This window comes from Girardinichthys multiradiatus, chromosome 21 (genome assembly GCF_021462225.1).
Source record: "Girardinichthys multiradiatus isolate DD_20200921_A chromosome 21, DD_fGirMul_XY1, whole genome shotgun sequence".
Lineage (NCBI taxonomy): Eukaryota > Metazoa > Chordata > Actinopteri > Cyprinodontiformes > Goodeidae > Girardinichthys > Girardinichthys multiradiatus.
In genome coordinates, this window is record NC_061813.1 from 24,841,073 (window position 1) to 24,863,594 (window position 22,522).

The 22,522-nt window shown below is 37.0% G+C and overlaps 2 protein-coding genes across 7 annotated transcripts; one reads left to right on the forward strand and one right to left on the reverse strand.

Annotated features, from left to right (window-relative positions):
* Positions 1-232: 232 nt before the first annotated feature.
* Positions 233-19,440, forward strand: LOC124858265 (cystatin-A-like). Of its 4 annotated transcripts, none has more exons than XM_047350217.1 (4): positions 12,739-12,873; positions 18,330-18,409; positions 18,490-18,591; positions 19,099-19,440. In XM_047350217.1, exons 2-4 carry the CDS (start codon positions 18,344-18,346, stop codon positions 19,258-19,260), a joined length of 330 nt encoding a protein of 109 aa, XP_047206173.1. In that variant the 5' UTR covers positions 12,739-12,873; positions 18,330-18,343; the 3' UTR covers positions 19,261-19,440. The 4 variants fall into 4 exon arrangements, with proteins under 4 accessions (XP_047206175.1, XP_047206173.1, XP_047206174.1 ...); XM_047350218.1 differs by having other exon boundaries at positions 12,816-12,873; positions 18,327-18,409; XM_047350216.1 differs by lacking the exon at positions 12,739-12,873 and having other exon boundaries at positions 18,266-18,409.
* On the reverse strand, positions 9,138-12,040 carry LOC124858267 (cystatin-B-like). Of its 3 annotated transcripts, none has more exons than XM_047350221.1 (4): positions 12,017-12,040; positions 9,776-9,861; positions 9,585-9,686; positions 9,138-9,438 (listed from the first exon to the last, which is right to left on the reverse strand). In XM_047350221.1, the coding sequence occupies exons 2-4, from the start codon at positions 9,845-9,847 to the stop codon at positions 9,298-9,300; spliced, it is 315 nt and encodes a 104-aa protein (XP_047206177.1). In that variant the 5' UTR covers positions 9,848-9,861; positions 12,017-12,040; the 3' UTR covers positions 9,138-9,297. The 3 variants fall into 3 exon arrangements, with proteins under 3 accessions (XP_047206177.1, XP_047206176.1, XP_047206179.1); XM_047350220.1 differs by lacking the exon at positions 12,017-12,040 and adding an exon at positions 10,433-10,557; XM_047350223.1 differs by lacking the exon at positions 12,017-12,040 and adding an exon at positions 10,282-10,400.
* Positions 19,441-22,522: the final 3,082 nt, after the last annotated feature.

Consider the following 22,522-nt stretch of genomic DNA (forward strand, 5'->3'; position numbering starts at 1 on the left):
TGTTTCGGAAAACATAAAAAAATCTTTACATATTTAAAACCTGCTGTTGTATTGAGTAAAGCCCTAACATCACCACCATTTGTTGTAAAAAACATTTGTTGTTAGCACTCTGAACCCTCTGCAATCATTTCATATCAGAAATAAGAAATAACAACAAAACAAATCTCAGAAAAATAATGCATTTCATTTGCTGCATTTCTTCTTCAGTTATTCTCCAGACAGCATCTGGGAGGAATATGAAATCTACCAACCATATTCATATAAATGGAAGTCTGTTCTTGTTGATGCTGCACTTCTGCAGACTCAGTGAGTTATCGCAGCTCTCATGGTCTTACAGCAGTTGGGCAAGATTAGTGGTTCAGGCAGGAAGAAACTAAAGACCTGTGACCCTAAGCTCATATGCAAACACATCCTATTCTTGTAAGACCAGTCAGTGAAGCTGCCAGAAATTACATCTGAGAGTAGGTATAAAAGAGCTTTAAAAAGCAAAGAATTATCATCTTTTATATCCTGAAAACCTAAAAAACTTTAAGGCATGAAATACAGATAAATTACAACCAGTCTTGTTTTTTTAAAGCAAGCAATTTTAACACACACTTTCTGAAACACAAAGATCCTTTGGAGGCACAACTCTCTAAAACAGAAGATTACCATATATGGAACCGTGAAGCATGACTGCCTGTTGTAATAAGAAAGTGCATCGTATTCTTGACAGACAAGGACAAATATCTGATGGATGTATGGCTGGCAACGTGCAACACAGAGAGGCATGGAGTGAGCACTCTTACCACAGAGATCCGGCTGTGTGGGAAAAAGTCGGTAAGATCCATAAAAATGAACAGGAGAAGAAGGTAGATTTATTCTCATCCACTTAAAAACCAAAAACTGTCTTAATGTTCAAAACACTTGACCTGCATTGTCAAACAATTGCACACTTGGCTTCAAGTGAAGGAACAACCCATGGCTAAGGAACAAAGACAGATTATGCATCAGTAACTTCCCTTCCACCCATCACATGAATAGCATTAGCTTCAAAATACTTTTTTTCTATTCTGTGTTGCTATGTCTTATGCCACTGCACTGCCCACTGATATAAATTATTCTGTTGCTAATAATAGGACAGCAGAAATGACATCTACCAGACAGCTGTGAGAAGTTTTGTTTTTTGAATCACAATTTGTGTCACAGAGGCCTTTTACATTTCTGAGTAGGGTGCCGGCCTGCCAGGTCTCCAAATGACTGCCCTCAGACTTTATTCCTCCCAACTTCTACCTTTTAACTTGATATATAAAAAATCACCTTAGAATCTTTGCTATCACTACTTTTATCTTGGGTGGTCTTTGTTTTACGTATTGATGCCTGTGTTTAGTGTTGCATAACCTTACTCATCTTCAGCAATCTTTGGCAGCATGCTTGGCTGTCTTGTGCTTGTTTTCTGTACGTCAAGCCTTTTGTTCACATGTTTCTCAGACATGGAAGTATAAACTATCATGAACTAGAAACTTGAAAAGAACTGAAAGACAATAACTGTAAAAATAAAAATAAATGTCCCTCAAATGCACTGGATAAAAGTATACTAAACTGATATTTATCAATCAATATGAAACATCAATTCTGCTTCTTTTGGAAAATTTGGAAAATATGGAGAGTTGTGGAGCTAGGTCCATATCTGTACCTCTATCCAAAGACAGAACACAGTTATCTCTGCATTTTGAGCTTCTAACTCCTGGAAAAACATAACCTTTCAGGACATGAAAATAACTCAGGATCTATAAACAGGCTTACATTTATATAAGCAATGTTATAAAACAGTGAATTTCTTACCACACAGTCAAAGTGGGGAATTTTGACGCACAGGTAAAGGAGCATTTGTGTATTGACAAGGATAGACAGATTTGTTTTCATGTGTTTGCAGTGCTTCAACCTGAACTGGGCAACTACTTTGACTTCTGGTTCAGGTTCCAGGAATGGGTCACAGTGGATATTGTCACATGGATAAGCAGAAGAGCTCAGATTTATATTGAAAACATTTTATACATATTCCACATAAAGTAAAACTATTACAGCAATGGCAGTCAAAAAAGAGGGACTGTAAAGCAAGGATCTACAAAATTATAGAATAACACTAAACGGTCAACATTGTCACATTGCACAGTAAAGAATCACATAAACATAATTTCCATAATTTATTGCTAATTAAATGAATTCATGCAAAACCAAAATGTTTTAACTCATGATTAAATGTCTTCAGTAATGACTGTTTGGTTGTTAGTAGAAATGCTGGGATTTTAATGTTGAATTTCCACAAAGAAACATATTTAGATGTCTAAAGCATTTTAAAAGGTACCCGCTTTCCTGACAAACAGCAAAACCACCACCATTAGTCTCAAACAGATGCAGACAAGTCAGATCACAGGTTTTTTTGTTTTTTTTTTCTGTTTTTTTATTGTGTTACTCCACCACTGGTAAGCAGAACTGACAAAGTTGCCAAACAGGAACAGAAGTAAAATGTTTGCATTGTTTTCATGTGTAAAAACTGAACAAAAAATTCAGGACTTCACTATGTGAAAAACAAAAAAACGCACCGGAGGGCAGGTTTTGTTACCGTCTTCTTATATTAAGAAATGTTTCCATATGCCGATTATTTTAGGGGAAGTCACAAAATCAAGACCTGTCTCCATATCAGGTAGACTACTAGGCTCAACAGTACGGTCAAAATACTGTAGCTGAGGGGAATTTAATTATTATTCATGCTGCTTGTTTTTAACTCGCAATTAATTTATTTGACACGTATGATGAAAGGGTTTAAGCTAACATATTATGTTCAGTGTCGCTGTTCATTCATTTCATTCAACAATAAGATTCAACCTGAGTAAAGAACAAGGTATGTTCAAAGATCTTCTCTTTAAACTTTACATTTGTCAAACAAGGGTTCTGGTCACGTGTTGACCTACACTCATTACAGAATATTTATTTTGAGCTTTTAAATATGCATTTGAACTGTTCTTTTTTCAGGCTGTATGGGTAGTAAAACACAGATCAACAGGCTTGTGGATTAATGCTGAACTCTTTTCTTGGCAGAACTTGAATAGCTAATTTAAACTAATTGGTTTTCAGACACCAACCTGGCCTTAAAGCATAGTCCATAAAGTTTTAGTGTATCATAGTATGAGCTTCCCATAGATGTCTATTTGGTTATACCCAGGGTGCCTATACTGTTGTTACATTTGAGACTGAGAGAAGATTCCATGACAAATCTGAATATTTGAAGGCAATATAATTTACATTATATTACACAGCAATCCAGCACTAACGATGCATGATTTTATTCCTCTTTTTTGCCTTCACCTATACTGTGCATTGAAAGCATGTCTTTTATTGGGATTTTATGTAATAGACCAACACAAGTTACCACATAATTGTGACCAGGAAGAAAAATGAAATGTGGTTTTTATTTTTTCATACACTAAAATCTCGAAAGTATGGTGTGCATGTATATTTAGCCCCCCAAGTAAATTATGTTTATTTAAGATTATAGAGCGCCAAATTACAGCAAAAGTCATGACCACTTTACAGGGAGGAATAAAAAAAACATTTCTAAGAAAACCAGCAGATTAGATAAATTCTTCACTTTCAAGGAGTCCACCATCCTGAGAAATCACAGCGTGACAGGTAAGAGAAACCACTCCCTTTTCAGCAGGTAGAAACCTCCAGCAGGAGCAGGTCTTAGGGTAGGCAGCCCTCTGCATCATGTGGCCGGGAGGTGAGAGGACAGGAAGACGCATTAAACATGATGTAGAAATCTAAATATGTGTTGTGTTACACATAAATTTGAAGGCTCATTCATAGACTGTCTACTAATGAGGATTAGAGTTAGACGATCAGGGCAGTGGGCTAATAATCCTTACACTTCCTTGTTAGTCAAACACAGGCCAAGGTGCTCAAGCTTTAAACAAAAAGGGCACAATACCCTCTAGTGGTCTAACCTTGTTACTACACCATGAACCACTAGTTTAGGTCAGGTTATCTTAGGTATTACAGTTTTCACAAAACAAAATATGAAACAAAATATAAGCTGTATACATAATTTAACATTTTATATATCTATATCTATATATAGATATAATTATTATCATCGCAAACAAGTAATTATAATAAAAAATGTAATTGGTAAAACATTAATATATAAAAAAGATTGGTAAGTAGTTGACTAACAACTATCACTAGTACTGTTACTGTTACTGCTACTACCGACATCACTAACCAGAAGATTAAGAATAAGTATATTTAAAAAATTGTTAATAGGCAAAAAAAAAATAATAATAAATAGAAACTAATTGGTACTACTTTCACCATCCATACTGCCACCTTATAAAATACATAAGAAAAACATAAACAACAATAATAGTAATAATACAAATAATATCAATAGCCTCACTGACACACAATCCTTTATAATGCCATTTATTTTGTTTCCATGTCCTTGACGAATAAACTTAAAATTTTTAAATATCCAGCTTTGTACCTTCTGCTGTTTTCTTTTCTTTGTTATCCTCTAGATGACCTTTACAACTACACCAGCAAAACATTTTACAGGAAATTCTAATCTCTTAAATCAGCAGGTCTGCTAAAGGAGCTTTAAGGAAGGAACACTGGAAGATGCAGGTCGTCCACACACCATATGTAGATAACATCAGAATAAAAATGATAGCTACAAAGAAAGCATTTACCCATAACTGGTACAGCTCCCGTCTCCAACTATTGTTTGTCTAGCCTCCTTTATTTGCATCTTTATTTGGAAAGATTGTTTCATTAGGATTTACATGTTCAGATTTAGTAAGATCCATTTTAAGGCCTTGATAGATACATGTATTTCTGTTTTGGAAGCCATTTTTTATTTGGGTCGCTTTATTTTTTTAAAATAACTATTGACTGCAGTGTATTTTGAAAAGACAAATGATGCACATAGATATGGATCGTTATGTACACTTTAAGTGCTTATTGTGCTTTAGCCTGACCTCGGTGAAGACTTTGACGTCTGATTCAGGTTCCATTAACGGGTCAGAACTGTGGTCGTCACATGGATAAGAAAAGGAGCTCAGATTATTATTGGAATTAGAATTAAACATTTTATATATATTCCATATATCCTAAAATCACTCCAGCATCACCAGCCAAACAAACAAAGGGGATTGTAAAGCAAGCATCTACAAAATTATTGCTATTTTTTGCTCCCAATCCTTTCAGTCCTTCTAGGATTTGACTTTTTTCATTGTAATGCCAGCCAATAGTTATAGGTTAAAATATATAGTTTCTATCAGTTCCCAGACCATGTACCACACAAGAAAACAACATAATATCATTAAAGGTATTCTAGACATGAACCGGCATACAAACATACCCTCAATATCACACAAGCGTATGCGCCATGCCTGGAGCATTCAACTTTTGTCACATTTATTCACATTGCAACCACAAACTTCAATGTATGTGATGGAGCAACAAAAAGGTAGGTCATAACTGTAAGGTGGAGGAAGAATAATACAGGATTTTCATTTTTGTTTTGAAAAGTGTGGCGTGCATTTATATTGAGCCCTACTTGAAGCAACTACTTGTTGCTGCAATTATAGCTTCAAGTAACCTATTCTGGGCTGTATTTCTACCAACTTTACACATCAAGATAGTGAATTCTTTGACCGTCTTTCTTTGCAAAATAGCTCAAGCTTGGTCAGCAGTGGCAGTTTTTCAAATGGGCCATTGGGGCTGTTGCTCAGGGCAGCATTAGAAAGGGGGTTGATTGTTTAGGGGGTGGCAGAAGGAGGGTCTCTTCCAGAGCATCACTCAGGCAAGAACCGCCACCGTTGGTATGACTGGATGAAAAGCGTCTGTGAACATCACGTTTGAGGTGTTACCACAGATACGTTATTTAAATTGGGTCTGGACCTTGACAAGAACATTCTAAGTCGTAATACGGTCTTCTATAATCTTTCATTTTTAAAAAGTCAATATAAATTTGTCATTTACTACTTTTTTTAAAGAGCTTTAGACATTCTGAATGTTATTGCATAGAAATCCCTTCGACTGTGACCAGCAGTAAAAGACGTTTTACGTCCTACAGCAGCTGCTATTTAGTGATAACAGCGAACAACACAAACTGCAGGCAATTACTGAAAACCTTTCAAATCTGATGCACATATTTTCCAGTAATTGCCTGCTCTTTTCTAAAACACACTTTTTGAGATTTAAATGGGCTTGCGGTAAAAGATTAAGTGAGATTGAGAAAAAATATATATTTTTAATGATTTCAGTATAGTTTCTAAAAAAGGTTTTCTAAACAAAGTGAGCATCTGTTGTTTCTTGCTGTCAATTTTACTGTAATGGAGGAATTTTAATGTAAGTCATTTTGTTCCTCATTCAGTTCTCTACATCTGTTTTGTTGTTTCTGTATATTTAAGGTCCTCACATCTGAAAACTTTGAATTTGAAAGACTAATATAATATAATATAATATAATATAATATCATGTTTATAAGCCGTCTAGTGTACTGATCCATATATTGCAAAAGCCATCAACTAAGTATTATTGTAAAGTAGCATTAATAGGGGATATATTTCATTTAAAACAGCCTGATATTTTGTCATAAGACTATGGACCTGGTGACTTTTTTACATAATACTTATTTTAACATCATGTTACACGTCTTCAACACATAGTTTTTTCCATCCATATCTGCAGTTTTTCCCCCAAACCCTAATTCAAGTAACAGAATATGAACACATTTTCAACAAAAACGTTTTTGAACAATATTTGATTTTTCCTTTTTGCAGTTTCTCACAGACTTCAGAAAAGAACCTCAGCACAGTGATCTCATGTATATATTTATTTTTAGCGCATTTTCATCATCCCTGTCCAATGTTTGACATGATAATCACAGCTTTTAACACGCCAAGGAACATACATGTAGACAACTTTGTCAGGGTAACAAAACAAAGTATTTTAGCTGTAAAGCAGAAATCTGGAGAAAGATGAAACAGGTTGTATTTTCCCCCATTATTAAGAGTTAACAGGTACGATAATGTCATCTTTTTTGTGGTGTTGTTCAACTTTCTCCACTGTTGTCTTCATCTCTCCTTGATCAGAAACGGTTTGTTGGAACAGAACATGGAAATATTCAGGTTCTCCCACACAAACCTGTAAATTGGAGAAAAGAGAATCGCATATCTGTTTATTGTATAGAACTACTTCTTTATCTGATTTTTTAAATATTGTTATTTATTCATATGTGTTTGAATAGATTGGTATATTACAGATTGGTATATGATTACACTTTACTCTAATTAGTACTAAATAATGTAAAATAAAATCAGAGTTTCATTCACCTTGACTTGGTAGGTGGCGAAATGTAAACTCTTGAATTCTCTTGAAAAAAAATATGCAGCCTCACTCCTCTGTCATGTCTTACGTAACCAAACCTACTGGTTCCTTTGTCTGAGGTCCTCCATAACACTTAGTTCATTTCCTGAGAAAGGAGCGGTTAAGCCTGAAGTCATTCAGGTGTAGAGATTAGACTGATGCAATGTATTCGTTAACAGATCTTCTGAGAGTTTCTGTCTTTCACAAATCAAAAAGTCTAATAGTTACCATTGTGTTCACTAGCAGCTCTGCATCACTGTCGCTTAGGCAGAAATGGGTGTGTTTCTAAAATCATTGAAAATCTTTTCAGTAAATCACTTCAAACATCAATTATAATTTTATACAGCAGCTGACAAATATTGAACAATAGTGACTTAATCATGTAAGAGCTGTAAGTAGGTCTTACATCTGAAATAATGTCAAGTTTTTCTGATATTTGCTGAATAATTGTCGTAGACATTATCAGGCCCAAATAATCAGGCCTGATGCCCCAGAATAAATCTGCTGTGCCCCAGTAAAAGTTCCAGATCATGTCACTGAAACTCATACAGTTTGTCTTCTTTTAAAAACTTTCTTAGACAAGCATGAAGGAATGAAATCTGCCCTTATTTATTGGTCATTTAAGCAGGATAAAGCTAAACACAGCTAATTCTTAATAAACCACCAATTATTTGAGCAGAAACAGGAGAAAACAACCTGCTGGAAATGACAAAAGTAAAAGAGGAAAAAATAGATTTATGCAATGATCTGCATCGAATATATTTTTAAATTAGAATCATTTTTCCAAGCAGTATGTATAATCTTTTGGTTAATGGTTTTTAGATTCCTCCAACATTATTGGCTTTACAGAAGTTAATAAATATGAGAATGAACTCTGACCAAGAAGAATAAAAATATTTTGAATCTGTTTATTTATTCAAAGCAAGTCAAACGTTGATTTTCTTTTCTTAAACAGCAGAAAACAACAGCAAAGTCAGCAATGTTTTTTATTTTCAGAACCTTTAGAATATGTCATAATTACATGTTCAAAAACCTTTGTGTCAGAAATTAGTCAAACTGTCTATTTCAACTCTATGTGAGGAAAAGGAAGTTTAACAAAAAGCTCAGTTATACTAAAACCACCTGAAGCCAGTTATTATAGATCATTTAGATCATATAGTAATTTGTAAAACAAGAAACATTTTTCTACCAGTATTTCTAGCATCTTAAGTCATAAAATTGTGATTTTTAATGATTTTTTGTAATATTTATTACAAAATAAATTGTCTGGTCCATGCATTTTGAGCAGTGGCAATAATATAGAGAAATTGAACTGGATTAAGCAGATAGCTTACACTAACAGATATAGCAGCAAGCTTTCAGATTTGCTTATGAGGTTGTATGGGATATGATTTGAGGCAAGTGGCCGGGGGGTGGGGGTTGTGCCCCGGTACAGCATTATGTCCAGAAACGCCGCTGATATTGGTGCAATATTTTAATATTGTACAAAGACTTCTTAAATCTTGGATCATTAAACAAGATTCTGACTCTAACTGCTTGTTGCTGAAAATCATCCGTGAACCAAAAGTTGCACATTTTAATGTCTAGTCCTCTTTAAAACATTTAATTAGATTTTTTTTTAACTTGTTCAGAGGCATGAGTGCGGTATTATTTCAGCTCTAATATGTTTCTAGTTTAATATAATATTTTGCATATTTTAAAGAAATAGAACATGAGAGCAGAAATTTAACATCCAAAGTTGATTTATTGAATGTATGTTTTTATATTTGCAGCACATCTAATGTTGTAACAAACATTATTGCAGTTAACTCTCAGAATAACAACACAGTATATTTTAGCTGGGAAGCAGCGTCCTGGAGGAAGGTGAAGCGAACTGTGTGGTCTTTAGTTGTTGTGGTCAAAAGGTTCGAGAAGATCATTCCATTTGTGGTTTTGTTGCACTCCCAGCACTTCAATGTTCAGATAACCAGTGGAACCACATGCATCTGTGACCCATAGATGGAGGTAATCATCTCCAACATAAACCTGCAGGAAAAACACAGAGAAAAGTTTTAATTCATATGTGTTTTTGTTTTTTATTCATTACTGAAAGTCTCCAAGAAACAACAAATCAAAAATAAAGTTTTTCCCTCTTTTAGGATAATGACAAAAATGAAATAACTGATTCTTACCTTGAAGATATAGTGTTGAACAAGCAGGTTCTTTACTCTGTAAAAGACTGCTTTGTATTTATCATAAACCCTCCCGGTCTTTTCCTCAACGTTCCTAATTACCTGAATAATAAAAAATCAAAACTTTAAATACAGAATGAGAGTGTATGTCTGTAAAGTTTGAAGGAATAAATGAATCAAATGAATCTCACCTGATCACAAATTGTCTGAATGTGGTCAGTAGCAAAGTAGGTTTTTGACCATTCTCCCAGTGGGACATCCATTCTGATGATGTCTTCTGTTTTTATCAAAGAAACAAAAGCTTCAATTTGTCTGAAATGCTTGAAATCAGCTGGACATCAGTTGAGTTTTAAACATATTTATACTGTAGGGTTGCAGCCTGGAAGGTGGTTCCCCGTCACAATGGGAGGAGCTCCATGTGAAAACCTTAAAATGATTCCTAATTCTTCATAAAGTTGATTGTAGGGTAACATTTTTAAGTACGGTAGCTATAAACTATAATTCAGTGAACAACAGAAACAAAGACAGGAAAAACATTTTTTAGAGGCTACAACATTAAAGCAAAAACAAAACAAAAAACAGATAACATTGATCTATACCTTAATTAATAAAAGAAAGAAAGAAGTTTCAAAGTATTTCTGCTGTTCACCTTAAATACATTCAGAGTACTAAAATGTAATCTGTATATTTTACACGCCTTACTTCCCATACATTTCCATACTTAAAAAAATGTATGTACTAAATCTTGTCTGATTATGTTACATGTTTCATAACCCAGCGCTGCTTAAATGGTATAAATTCCTCCCTTAAAGCTGCTACAGTTCCAGAGAAACAGTCCACTGTCATACCTGCTTGTGTTTTGAGTTCTTGAGTTTGCGTTTTGTAATTTTGCCTGGTCTAGTTCTTTGATTTCTGTCTCCCTGCACCCCAAGCCCACACCTGTTCTGTGTTTTCCCCTGATTGTCTGGTCACGTGTGTCATTGGTTCCCCCTGCGGTCCAGTTTTGTATTGAAGCCCGTTTGTTTCCTTTGTTCACCGCTGGTTCCTTATTCAAATAAGAGATTTGTATTTGCTAGAAAAGGAGCTAGAAATCTCTCAAAACGTAATAAAACCATATAAAAGCATTGTACACAACAGTTTTTATCTGAACCCCCCCCAAACATCACAGAGTAAACTTATTTATTTCACATGACATTTCAATTTAGATTAAACTAAAACGAAATGCATCCTGTTTTTGTGTTGACACACGTTGATTTTTTAAAAATATTTTACATTTATACAGAAGAAATTCTGACTCTTAGGTGAGCTGTCAATATTTCGCCTCAATGTAAGATTTACAACAGAAAAACCGGAGGTCACACCTTATATTTCTATGGAAATGTTTCTTAAGAGTACATTTGATTGGGAAACAACATAACCGACTTCTTTACGAAAGAACAAGGCAACTACAACAGCCCTGTATGTTTTCATAATTAAAGTAACTTCATATATCCCCATAGATAAGAGTACATGACTTTAAAACCATAACTACATTTAACACTGATATTAATGCTGTTTTGATCTAGTTTCATTGATTTCTTTGGCATTTTGAACCCTGATGTAGAGATGGGTGGAGGTCTTTGTTCCTACAGTATATTATTACAACACTCCTGCAGGAGGAGTTATTGGCATCAATCCAGTCTTTACATCTTAAAAATTATTTCTGAACCTCCTCTTTCTGATGAGCTCGATGCTTGATCAGGCATGAATACGAAGACACGAAACATAGCAGAGTGACAGAAAACTGCTGTTAGGCAACAACAGCTGTTCAAAATGTATTGTTTAGTCAAATAAATGCAATTAAAAGAATGAGAAAAACAAACATATTTAAACACATTCGACTTTCAAATGAAAGTTGTAAAATGCAGGAGTCAAAAAGTGAATAATGTCTCTTGCACTGGGGACCGGTCCAGAATGTACCCCACCTTTCACCCACAGACCACAGGAGACCACCACCAGCCCCACTCCACCCACCCACCTGCCTCTACACAGATAAGCTGGTATTGACAACAGTTAGATGGAAGAATGCCTCTTGTCACAACGTACATTTTTCATCAATCTTATCTGTACATCAGAATGATCCGATGTTGAACCTCCTGTTTATTTGGAAATGTATGTTTTATCAGTGAGTGATTTAAGAAGATGCCACATCACTGATTTCAGTAATAGAAAACTGATAGAGCTGTACCACTACATTTTTAGTTATAAAACTTATTTGATTATAGTACAGCATAATTTTATGTTAGTTTTAAATCATTTTCTTTTTATATTAGTTCTCAACAAAACTGTATCTATATACATATTTTTTTTAAAGTGATAACATTGGATTATTATACTGACTTTGCATTTCTTAAATTAATAAAAACATCAGTCCATCCATCCATTTTCTATACCTGCTTCTCCTGCTTAGTCAAGCCAGTCTTCCAGGCTTTGGGTACGGTACATTCAGACGTAGTTTGGTATGAGATGACAGACAAGCACAGATAAGTGAACTAAAGGGGCAACACCCTTTGGAACATAACCAGATAATGCTAAAGAAATAAAACACTACAAATCCTGACAATTTCCGTGGAACCTTTCATGTTGCACCATTTCTCTACAACAATCCTGTCTTGACACTAAATGTCTCCCATTTTCTCAGGAATTGTTTCAATATTTTGTGACGGATTAAAGGGCAACAATAGAGGCAGGAACAACTGCAGGTACTTCGTAAGAAAATGTGATTACTAATAAATAGAAGAAAGCAGAATTTAAATAAACTTCATTGTCCCTCAATGGGAAAATTCAGCAACAAATTGATGGGCAAATCGAAGCATGTAGATTCACAAAAGGGTAAAAATGTATAAACAGAAAGTAAGACACTGTACAATACGGACATAAATTTGAGCATAAGAAGAAATACTGTGCAGTTATTTAAAAAAACATTCATTAGATTAAAAAAGTGTTCAGCTGAGTGGGATAATTAAAAAGAATTACAATATGTGCATGTTATGGTATTATGTCACCAAATACATACACTTGTTTGCCCCTGGTTGTGCAACAGGGAAAACAAAGCACCCTAAATACAAAGAAATTCAGATTTTGCTTCACCGCTCCCTGTAGCTGGTTATGATCCGGCTAGCCTTCTGCGCAGTACTTCATGACAGTCGGACTGCAGCTACTCTTGAAAATCTGCCAGTGATTTGGAAGCGTAAGCAACTGGTGACCACACATCCCCCTTCTTCTGAAGCATGACTGCCCCAACCCATAGGTATTTGACCTCCTATTTTTCCAAACTCTCAAAGTTTTTATTCACAGTGGGCTTGAGCACAGGAGATCTGACAAGGGATTCTCAAGGTTTGGTTCTTCTGGGTCTAATGACTCCGAGACAAAGAGCAGAGAAAGTCGGGTAAGAAACAAGGTTGCAAAAACAATAGCAATCAGGCAACGTCTGTAGGTGCGATTACCACTCAGGTGAGTTAACAATCTGATACCTCCGGCAGCTGAAGAACGCTCCCCTGATGAACCTTGATGCGCTGCAGCTGTGCAGCTGCACCTGCCTGTCACAACCTGTAGGGGAAGGAAAGAGAAAGAGAGCACACCACACAAACCTGTGCTCAGCTCCGTGGCATAACAGTCATGTCCTCTTTTCCCACTCATGGGGTTTAGAAAAATCGAAAGGCCCTGGTGGTTTGATGGTGTAGGGTGCTGCTGGGGTTGCAACCCCCATTGCCGGAGTTGTTGGCGCAACTGCCTGGTCAGCCACCCTCCCCGCTGCTGAAGCCCATGTTGCTTGTGCTGGGTCATCCATAGTCGCTAGCTGATTGCAAAGCTGATGTTTCTAACGCCCAAGCACGCCAACTTCTGACACCATGTTGTGTTAGCTTCAGGTATACACCGAGCCTCTATTATTCTCCTACAGTTTCAGCATACACTTGTCCTACATGTGCCAAAATGTTGAGCCATGTTATATAACATACAAAACTGAACATTAACAGCCACCAGAGGTCAGAAAACTATGACGGAGCCAAAAGGACATTGAAGGAAAAGCAAAATAGTATTTATCGTACAATGTCCTTGAAAACACGGTAGAGCTTCCATTGATTTCTTTGTTTGTTCCAATGAAGAAGCATCACTTTCCTGTATGACATATGAGTTTAGTTTTGACAGGAATCTTCTCAAATCTTTTGTGTCTATTGGCTTGTTTTTAGTTTAAACAATTAAATTATGATCTAAGAATAACTCAGAAATGTGACTCGAGATGAATAGGAACGCTCTCTCTAACACGTACAAATATTATTTCTGTAGATGCCACATTCTGATTAACCAGATAATTGGGAAGTGCCACTTGGACTCCTCTTGATCAGAGCCAACCCTGGCTGGTGCATTTAAAGTATTATTTGCTACTGAGTAGCTGCCACGGTTCCTACGCTACTGAAACCAGTGCCCTTTGGACCTTCTTCAGAACATGTTTAATAGTAGTGGTAATGGTAGTTAAGGGTACATGTTAGACTTTACAGAAGTGATGAACAAGCTATTAGCTTTTCTTGTTTACCTAAACTACAGGTCCTTCTCAAAAAATTAGCATATTTTGATAAAGTTAATTATTTTCTATAATGTAATGATGAAAATTTAACATTCATATATTTTAGATTCATTGCACACTAACTGAAATATTTCAGGTCTTTTATTGTCTTAATACGGATGATTTTGGCATACAGCTCATGAAAACCCAAAATTCCTATCTCACAAAATTAGCATATTTCATCCGACCACTAAAAGAAAAGTGTTTTTAATACAAAAAAACGTCAACCTTCAAATAATCATGTACAGTTATGCACTCAATACTTGGTCGGGAATCCTTTGGCAGAAATGACTGCTTCAATGCGGCGTGGCATGGAGGCAATCAGCCTGTGGCACTGCTGAGGTCTTATGGAGGCCCAGGATGCTTCGATAGCGGCCTTTAGCTCATCCAGAGTGTTGGGTCTTGAGTCTCTCAACGTTCTCTTCACAATATCCCACAGATTCTCTATGGGGTTCAGGTCAGGGGAGTTGGCAGGCCAATTGAGCACAGTGATATCATGGTCAGTAAACCATTTTCCAGTGGTTTTGGCACTGTGAGCAGGTGCCAGGTCGTGCTGAAAAATGAAATCTTCATCTCCATAAAGCTTTTCAGCAGATGGAAGCATGAAGTGCTCCAAAATCTCCTGATAGCTAGCTGCATTGACCCCGCCCTTGATAAAACACAGTGGACCAACACCAGCAGCTGACACGGCACCCCAGACCATCACTGACTGTGGGTACTTGACACTGGACTTCTGGCATTTTGGCATTTCCTTCTCCCCAGTCTTCCTCCAGACTCTGGCACCTTGATTTCCGAATGACATGCAGAATTTGCTTTCATCCGAAAAAAGTACTTTGGACCACTGAGCAACAGTCCAGTGCTGCTTCTCTGTAGCCCAGGACTGGGGAATGCGGCACCTGTAGCCCATTTCCTGCACACGCCTGTGCACGGTGGCTCTGGATGTTTCTACTCCAGACTCAGTCCAAGGTCTGGAATCGGCCCTTCTCCACAATCTTCCTCAGGGTCCGGTCACCTCTTCTCATTGTGCAGCGTTTTCTGCCACACTTTTTCCTTCCCACAGACTTCCCACTGAGGTGCCTTGATACAGCACTCTGGGAACAGCCTATTCGTTCAGAAATTTATTTCTGTGTCTTACCCTCTTGCTTGAGGGTGTCAATAGTGGCCTTCTGGACAGCAGTCAGGTCGGCAGTCTTACCCATGATTGGGGTTTTGAGTGATGAACCAGGCTGGGAGTTTTAAAGGCCTCAGGAATCTTTTGCAGGTGTTTAGAGTTAACTCGTTGATTCAGATGATTAGGTTCATAGCTCATTTAGAGACCCTTTAATGATATGCTAATTTTGTGAGATAGGAATTTTGGGTTTTCATGAGCTGTATGCCACAATCATCCGTATTAAGACAATAAAAGACCTGAAATATTTCAGTTAGTGTGCAATGAATCTAAAATATATGAATGTTAAATTTTCATCATGACATTATGGAAAATAATGAACTTTATCACAATATGCTAATTTTTTTAGAAGGACCTGTACATATTTACATATCACTTGTGGCCATTTTATGAGAGTCTATAGATGTTCCTCTCCACCATTTTAGTAGTCCATTACTCTATGTGATGGATAGTTAAAGTAACATTAAGAATCAATTTTCTAAAAGGTTATTGACTTCTAGTTTGGCAAATTATTCAGTAAAATATTTTATCAAAATGATATTTTACTCACCTTCTGATTTTGAAATGTCCTTGTTCCTTTATTTGTACATAGTTCATTAGTTTTCTTTATTCCTTCATTTTGGTAGTTTTAGTATAATTGTTCTAGCCTAGGAAAGAGTTGTTAACTGAAATATGTTTACTTGGAGTTGAATGGTTTCTATCAATAAATTCATAAATTTTGTAGAGAAGTTGGTGTGAATTTATTTCATATGTGTACAGAGTTTGTTGTTCAATAATGCCAGTGCACAAATCACTCTTTCATCTATAGTCCTTATTGCCCCGCCATATTGGGCTGGTATTCCCAGTTTAATATTTGGCAGACCGAATGGTTATTTAATTAAATATTAAATAATATAAGCATCCTAATTGCACAACAATAGCAGAAGTGGAAATACAGTCGATCCTTGACACTGTTTAGTCATTTACTAAACTGTCGTCTGCTTCCTTTTTGATAGTGTAAGTTAATGTTTAGGTTGATTGTATATGTCAGTAATTTGTAAAAGTTACAGTATGTTGCTTTCTGTGACTTTTTGCAGACTCTGTAGTTGTAGAAAATAGCTGAAAATCACTCATTCAAAATCTCAGTTACACAGAGAAATTCTTGTTAATTTCTTTTCAAATGAGAATTTCTTCAGAAATTCTTTAAGTATGACCCTACCCACAAGAATGTGATTTGTTTCCCCACTGAGCTCCACCCATGATCGGGAACACTTTTCCAGTCTGCTTCCAGAGCACCTACAGTATACAGGTCCTTCTCAAAAAATTAGCATATTGTGATAAAGTTCATTATTTTCCATAATGTCATGATGAAAATGTAACAATCATATATTTTAGATTCATTGCACACTAACTGAAATATTTCAGGTCTTTTATTGTCTTAATATGGATGATTTTGGCATACAGCTCATGAAAACCCAAAATTCCTATCTCACAAAATTAGCATATTTCATCCGACCAATAAAAGAAAAGTGTTTTTAATACAAAAAACGTCAACCTTCAAATAATCATGTACAGTTATGCACTCAATACTTGGTCGGGAATCCTTTTGCAGAAATGACTGCTTCAATGCGGCGTGGCATGGAGGCAATCAGCCTGTGGCACTGCTGAGGTCTTATGGAGGCCCAGGATGCTTCGATAGCGGCCTTTAGCTCATCCAGAGTGTTGGGTCTTGAGTCTCTCAACGTTCTCTTCACAATATCCCACAGATTCTCTATGGGGTTCAGGTCAGGAGAGTTGGCAGGCCAATTGAGCACAGTGATACCATGGTCAGTAAACCATTTACCAGTGGTTTTGGCACTGTGAGCAGGTGCCAGGTGGTGCTGAAAAATGAAATCTTCATCTACATAAAGCTTTTCAGCAGATGGAAGCATGAAGTGCTCCAAAATCTCCTGATAGCTAGCTGCATTGACCCTGCCCTTGATAAAACACAGTGGACCAACACCAGCAGCTGACACGGCACCCCAGACCATCACTGACTGTGGGTACTTGACACTGGACTTCTGGCATTTTGGCATTTCCTTCTCCCCAGTCTTCCTCCAGACTCTGGCACCTTGATTTCCGAATGACATGCAGAATTTGCTTTCATCCGAAAAAAGTACTTTGGACCACTGAGCAACAGTCCAGTGCTGCTTCTCTGTAGCCCAGGTCAGGCGCTTCTGCCGCTGTTTCTGGTTCAAAAGTGGCTTGACCTGGGGAATGCGGCACCTGTAGCCCATTTCCTGCACACGCCTGTGCACGGTGGCTCTGGATGTTTCTACTCCAGACTCAGTCCACTGCTTCCGCAGGTCCCCCAAGGTCTGGAATCGGCCCTTCTCCACAATCTTCCTCAGGGTCCGGTCACCTCTTCTCGTTGTGCAGCGTTTTCTGCCACACTTTTTCCTTCCCACAGACTTCCCACTGAGGTGCCTTGATACAGCACTCTGGGAACAGCCTATTTGTTCAGAAATGTCTTTCTGTGTCTTACCCTCTTGCTTGAGGGTGTCAATAGTGGCCTTCTGGACAGCAGTCAGGTCGGCAGTCTTACCCATGATTGGGGTTTTGAGTGATGAACCAGGCTGGGAGTTTTAAAGGCCTCAGGAATCTTTTGCAGGTGTTTAGAGTTAACTCGTTGATTCAGATGATTAGGTTCATAGCTCGTTTAGAGACCCTTTTAATGATATGCTAATTTTGTGAGATAGGAATTTTGGGTTTTCATGAGCTGTATGCCAAAATCATCCGTATTAAGACAATAAAAGACCTGAAATATTTCAGTTAGTGTGCAATGAATCTAAAATATATGAATGTTAAATTTTCATCATTACATTATGGAAAATAATGAACTTTATCACAATATGCTAATATTTTGAGAAGGACCTGTAAATATGCTTGAAAACCAACTTATGTTGAGCTTTTGAGTCTGATAACAGCAGACACTATACTTATCTGTTAAAAGCAGCAAACAGAAACAAGATGGACTGTGGAGGATGGTCAGATCCCAAGCCCGCCGATGGGGATCTTCTCATGCTTTGTAAATGGGTGAGCTTCAGTTATTATCTACATATGACTTTCTGTAAACTTTCTGTTCTAACTTCTCTTTTCCTTCGATTCTCACACAGTTTTGGAACATTTCAGAGTCAAAAACAGACCAAAAGTATCAGGATTTCAAAGCAATTGAATACATGTCACAGGTTGTGACAGGGATAAACTATCTCATCAAGGTAATAAACTGTGATTTTATATTATGCCATCGTGTTCAAGACTATTCAATGTGAACAAAAAAAATCTTTCTGGGCTAAATATAATTTTAAAAAAATAGAACTTTAATTGCTTGACAGTGTGAAACTGAATAGTTTTCTATGCATATTTGTTAAAGTTTGTTCAAGTTTTTCAGTACAGCATTATTATTCAAAGAGGAACCCAAATGAAAAAATTATGTATGACTTTAATAGACTAAATTTGTTGTTATTTATTCAACTTAATGTAGAATTTAGTCGACTAAAAAAGATTTAAACTATAATGGCTAGAGATGACTAAAATGCAAGTAAAACTAATTTAAACTGCACTTTTAACATAAACGCTGTCTTTCAGGAAAAAATTGGGAAAACTCCAAATGTCGACATGATAAAAATGAACTTAACAAGTTCTGGCCTTTACAGGAAACCTGCAATAAACAGTACATGTTAGGTCCTGTTTAGAAGATTATTTCTACTCTCTTCTCTTTGCAGGTTCAAGTTGGAGAAGATGATTACGTCCATCTGCAGATCTTCCAAAGCCCTCTGCTGGGGAACACAATTGCGACTACATTTGAGGGAGTGCAGGGTGACCACAAACGAGAAGATCCTCTAACACCATTCAAGCCCTTCAGCTACAGTGAAAACACAACCTAATTCAGCTTCATCCAGATGGCTGCTTTAAAAGAAAATATCACTGTGCTGTTTTCATGAGCAAGCTTACTACAACAATGTTCATTTACAATACAGGCTGTGTTAAATCTGTGTATCACTGGAAGCTGTAACAGAAATGTCAAAAATGTCATAAAATAAATCAATAAACAATTTTAAGGTTTACATTTGTTTTTTATGTTTGAAAAAGAAAATCTATATCCTGTCTTATGTGTGTTACATTAACATTTTTTTAAATGTAACACATAAGCACTAAAAAAATAAAATCTGAAAAAATAAATTTAATACTACACATCTCTTTGCCTAGCAGGATCTGGCCAAAGACTTTTATCAACAATATCCTCTTTATCAGCAATATCCTCTTGGCAAGAAAACGTTGGAAGAACCATCTTGAATGACGGATCCATCCTTGCACAGCTGCGGCATCGATTTAGTCACAAGCCTCTTCCACGGCCTCAATGAGGGACACCTGAGCCCGAGGCCTTCCGTTTTGCTTAAAAGCAGGAGAACTCACCTGCTGCATTTTTGTAGTGCTTAAACCTGATTAGTGTGTCTGTAATAAAGTAATTGTGTCTTAGCACACCTGATTTGTGTGTTTAATCAACTGGCTCATAGGTGTGGTGATTTGTCAGTCAGTGCTTTGGAATTGGAAGGAAGAGAAATTATGATATACCTCTGTGTCTAACGTATACCAGCGTGTTTTGTGTTTCACAAATCACTGTGTATTATTCTGCAAAAAGTGTGAGGCTATGTGTTTATTGTGGTGAAAATCTGGTCCAATGTTTTGCTCCTTGAGTGTAAGGTGTTGATAATTATGTGATTCTTTTGTTTTCAGTGTTTATGCAATCATAAAAAACTGTAACACGGTTTGGTTTTCCGTTTGGTCGGTCCTTAGAATCTGAGAGACAGCAGCTCAATTCATGGCAGTAGTAACTAGAAATGGTTCTTCCACCACTGGAGGGTGCAACAGGATGCCAGGCCAGCTTTAAAAGATGCTGCTACGGGGGCTGTCGCTGTTTTTGTGGAAGCCAATGCTGGTTATTGGCAAATGGGTTGTCAATATAGTTATTAGCTATTAACTGTTAGTCAGTACTTACTTTTAAATGATGATGTCAATATAGGTTATTATTTAATAAACAGTGTTAGACTCATAAGGTGGCTGTATTTACTTGAGATGGAAACTATGTCCTAAATAGTATTATGTATATGTATAACATGCTGAAAGGATGACGAAGAGACTTTCTACAAACTGTCTGTTTATTATAGATCATGAATTGGGACTGTGATGTTACTCACAGAAAATAAAATGAATCATTTAAAAACACGCTGGCACTCTGTAGTCCTTGGCCACGAGGGTGCCACAAGGATGCCAGACCAACTGTAAAAGCCTCTAAGATGCTGCCACGGCGGCTGCCTCTGTTTCACTGCAGTCAAGCCAGACTCTTCAGAAATGACGGTTAAATCCCCTCACGTGGTTTTCTTGTGCACCAAAACACCGGCAGTGGCGCTTGCTGAGATCTTAGTGAAATCAAAAGGTTTTAAATGAACTGACACATGGTGGTTGATGTCCTTCTTGCTGTTATTTATATAAGATATTTAAAGGGCACTGTTGCCTTGCAGCAAGAAGGTCCTGGGTTCGACTCCTGGTGGGGGGTCTTTCGGCATGGAGTTTGCATGTTCTCTCCGTGCATGTGTGGGTTCTCACCGGGTACTCCGGCTTCCTCCCACAGTCCAAAGACATGACTGTTAGGTTTATTGGTCTCTCTAAACTGCCCTTATGTGTGTGATTAGGTGTGTGTGTGGTTGTTTGTGTGTTGCCCTGTGATGGACTGGTGACCTGTCCCGGGTGAACCCTGTCTCCCGCCCGTAGACTGCTGGAGACAGGCTCCAGCTCCCCCGCGACCCACTATGGAAGAAGCAGTATAGAAAATGACTGACTATATTCAACTAAGAGATGTGTTTCCGCTAGAAAAGGAGACAGACATCTCTCAAAACATAATAAAACCATATAAAAGCTTTTCTGAAGTGAGGTTCTGACAAGTAATTCTCCATTGTGAGAATATTTTCTGGAGTAGACCCAGTCTGAATGATCTCAGTTCCAAACAAAGAAGCAAAATTACCATAGTAAGACTCTGTTAGTTTAATAGTAATTCAAAATAGAAGCTGGAAGACTGTCCACATCGAGGAAAACAGAAAAAACTAAAACAAGAGCAAACAAAAAACATAAAGTAACAAACAATAGAAACCAACTAAAAGCAAACCTCTTGCATTTCACCTTACAACTTTCATTCCATTCCAGTAAAATGTGGTGCTTTAAAAGATGCCTGGTTATGATCATGTAACTGAACTGGGTTGTAGTTGAATTTATGTAGGCATTGAATTATTTCTTCATAAAACGCATTCCACCAAAGAAAGGAAATATTCATAATCAGATAAAAACAGAACTTAACATTTTTATAGATTTTAAAATACAAGTCCTTGCAAAATGTCTATGCCCCCTTTTCAAGGAAAGTAGATCCTATGTTTGAATGGTAGTCAATGCCAAGTCTGGGATGTCTGGCACCATAAAAACATAAAATAAGCAAACATGTGTTTTGATCACAGTTTTTTACAGTCATTGAGTAAATATGCCCATACACATTTTTTTTTCTCTTGCTCTTGGTGGAAGACACATGTTTTATCTCCCTCCCTCCCTACTGATCCCTGCTTCTGCTTCTGTCTGTATTTTTCTCAGAGCCTCGCTTTGCATATCCTCCAAACTTGTAAATTATGGATTTGGTCAGCTGGTCTCTCAACGTAATTGATCAAAGGGTAAGATACGGGATGTTCTTCTCTGGATATACAATGGATTCTTGGCAGCAGTGAAAGATTGTGTGCCTGACTACAATGTCGGTTGAGGACATAGAAGATGTGGACATATTTGGACTTTTGATAACAGGATTTCTCCTTTTTGGAGTTGGTGGTTACCTGGCTTATCGAGTGATTCGCAAAACGTGGGCGGCTGTTCAAAACATCCCAAATTTGCCTGCGGTGTTGGATGGAGTCTGTAGAGCCATCAACATTCAGACTGAAATGTTAAGAGAGCAGAATCGCAAGCTGGACTAATGTATATTGCTATTGATTTGTATGGAGATAAATTTGTCTCAATATTATTCAATAAAAAAAAAACAAAAAAAAAACAAATTTCAATCAAAAAAAAAAAACCTAATCTCAATCAAAAAAATAAATTGTGGTCAAAACGTTTGGA

Coding starts and splice junctions, on each gene's coding strand:
- LOC124858265 (XM_047350217.1), top strand. CDS start 18,344: ATGGACTGTGGAGGATGGTCAGATCCCAAGCCCGCCGATGGGGATCTT. Junction 18,410..18,489: donor TTCTCATGCTTTGTAAATGG/GTGAGCTTCAGT, acceptor ATTCTCACACAG/TTTTGGAACATTTCAGAGTC. Junction 18,592..19,098: donor GGATAAACTATCTCATCAAG/GTAATAAACTGT, acceptor TTCTCTTTGCAG/GTTCAAGTTGGAGAAGATGA.
- LOC124858267 (XM_047350221.1), bottom strand. CDS start 9,847: ATGGATGTCCCACTGGGAGAATGGTCAAAAACCTACTTTGCTACTGAC. Junction 9,687..9,775: donor TTCAGACAATTTGTGATCAG/GTGAGATTCATT, acceptor TTTATTATTCAG/GTAATTAGGAACGTTGAGGA. Junction 9,439..9,584: donor TTCAACACTATATCTTCAAG/GTAAGAATCAGT, acceptor TTTTTCCTGCAG/GTTTATGTTGGAGATGATTA.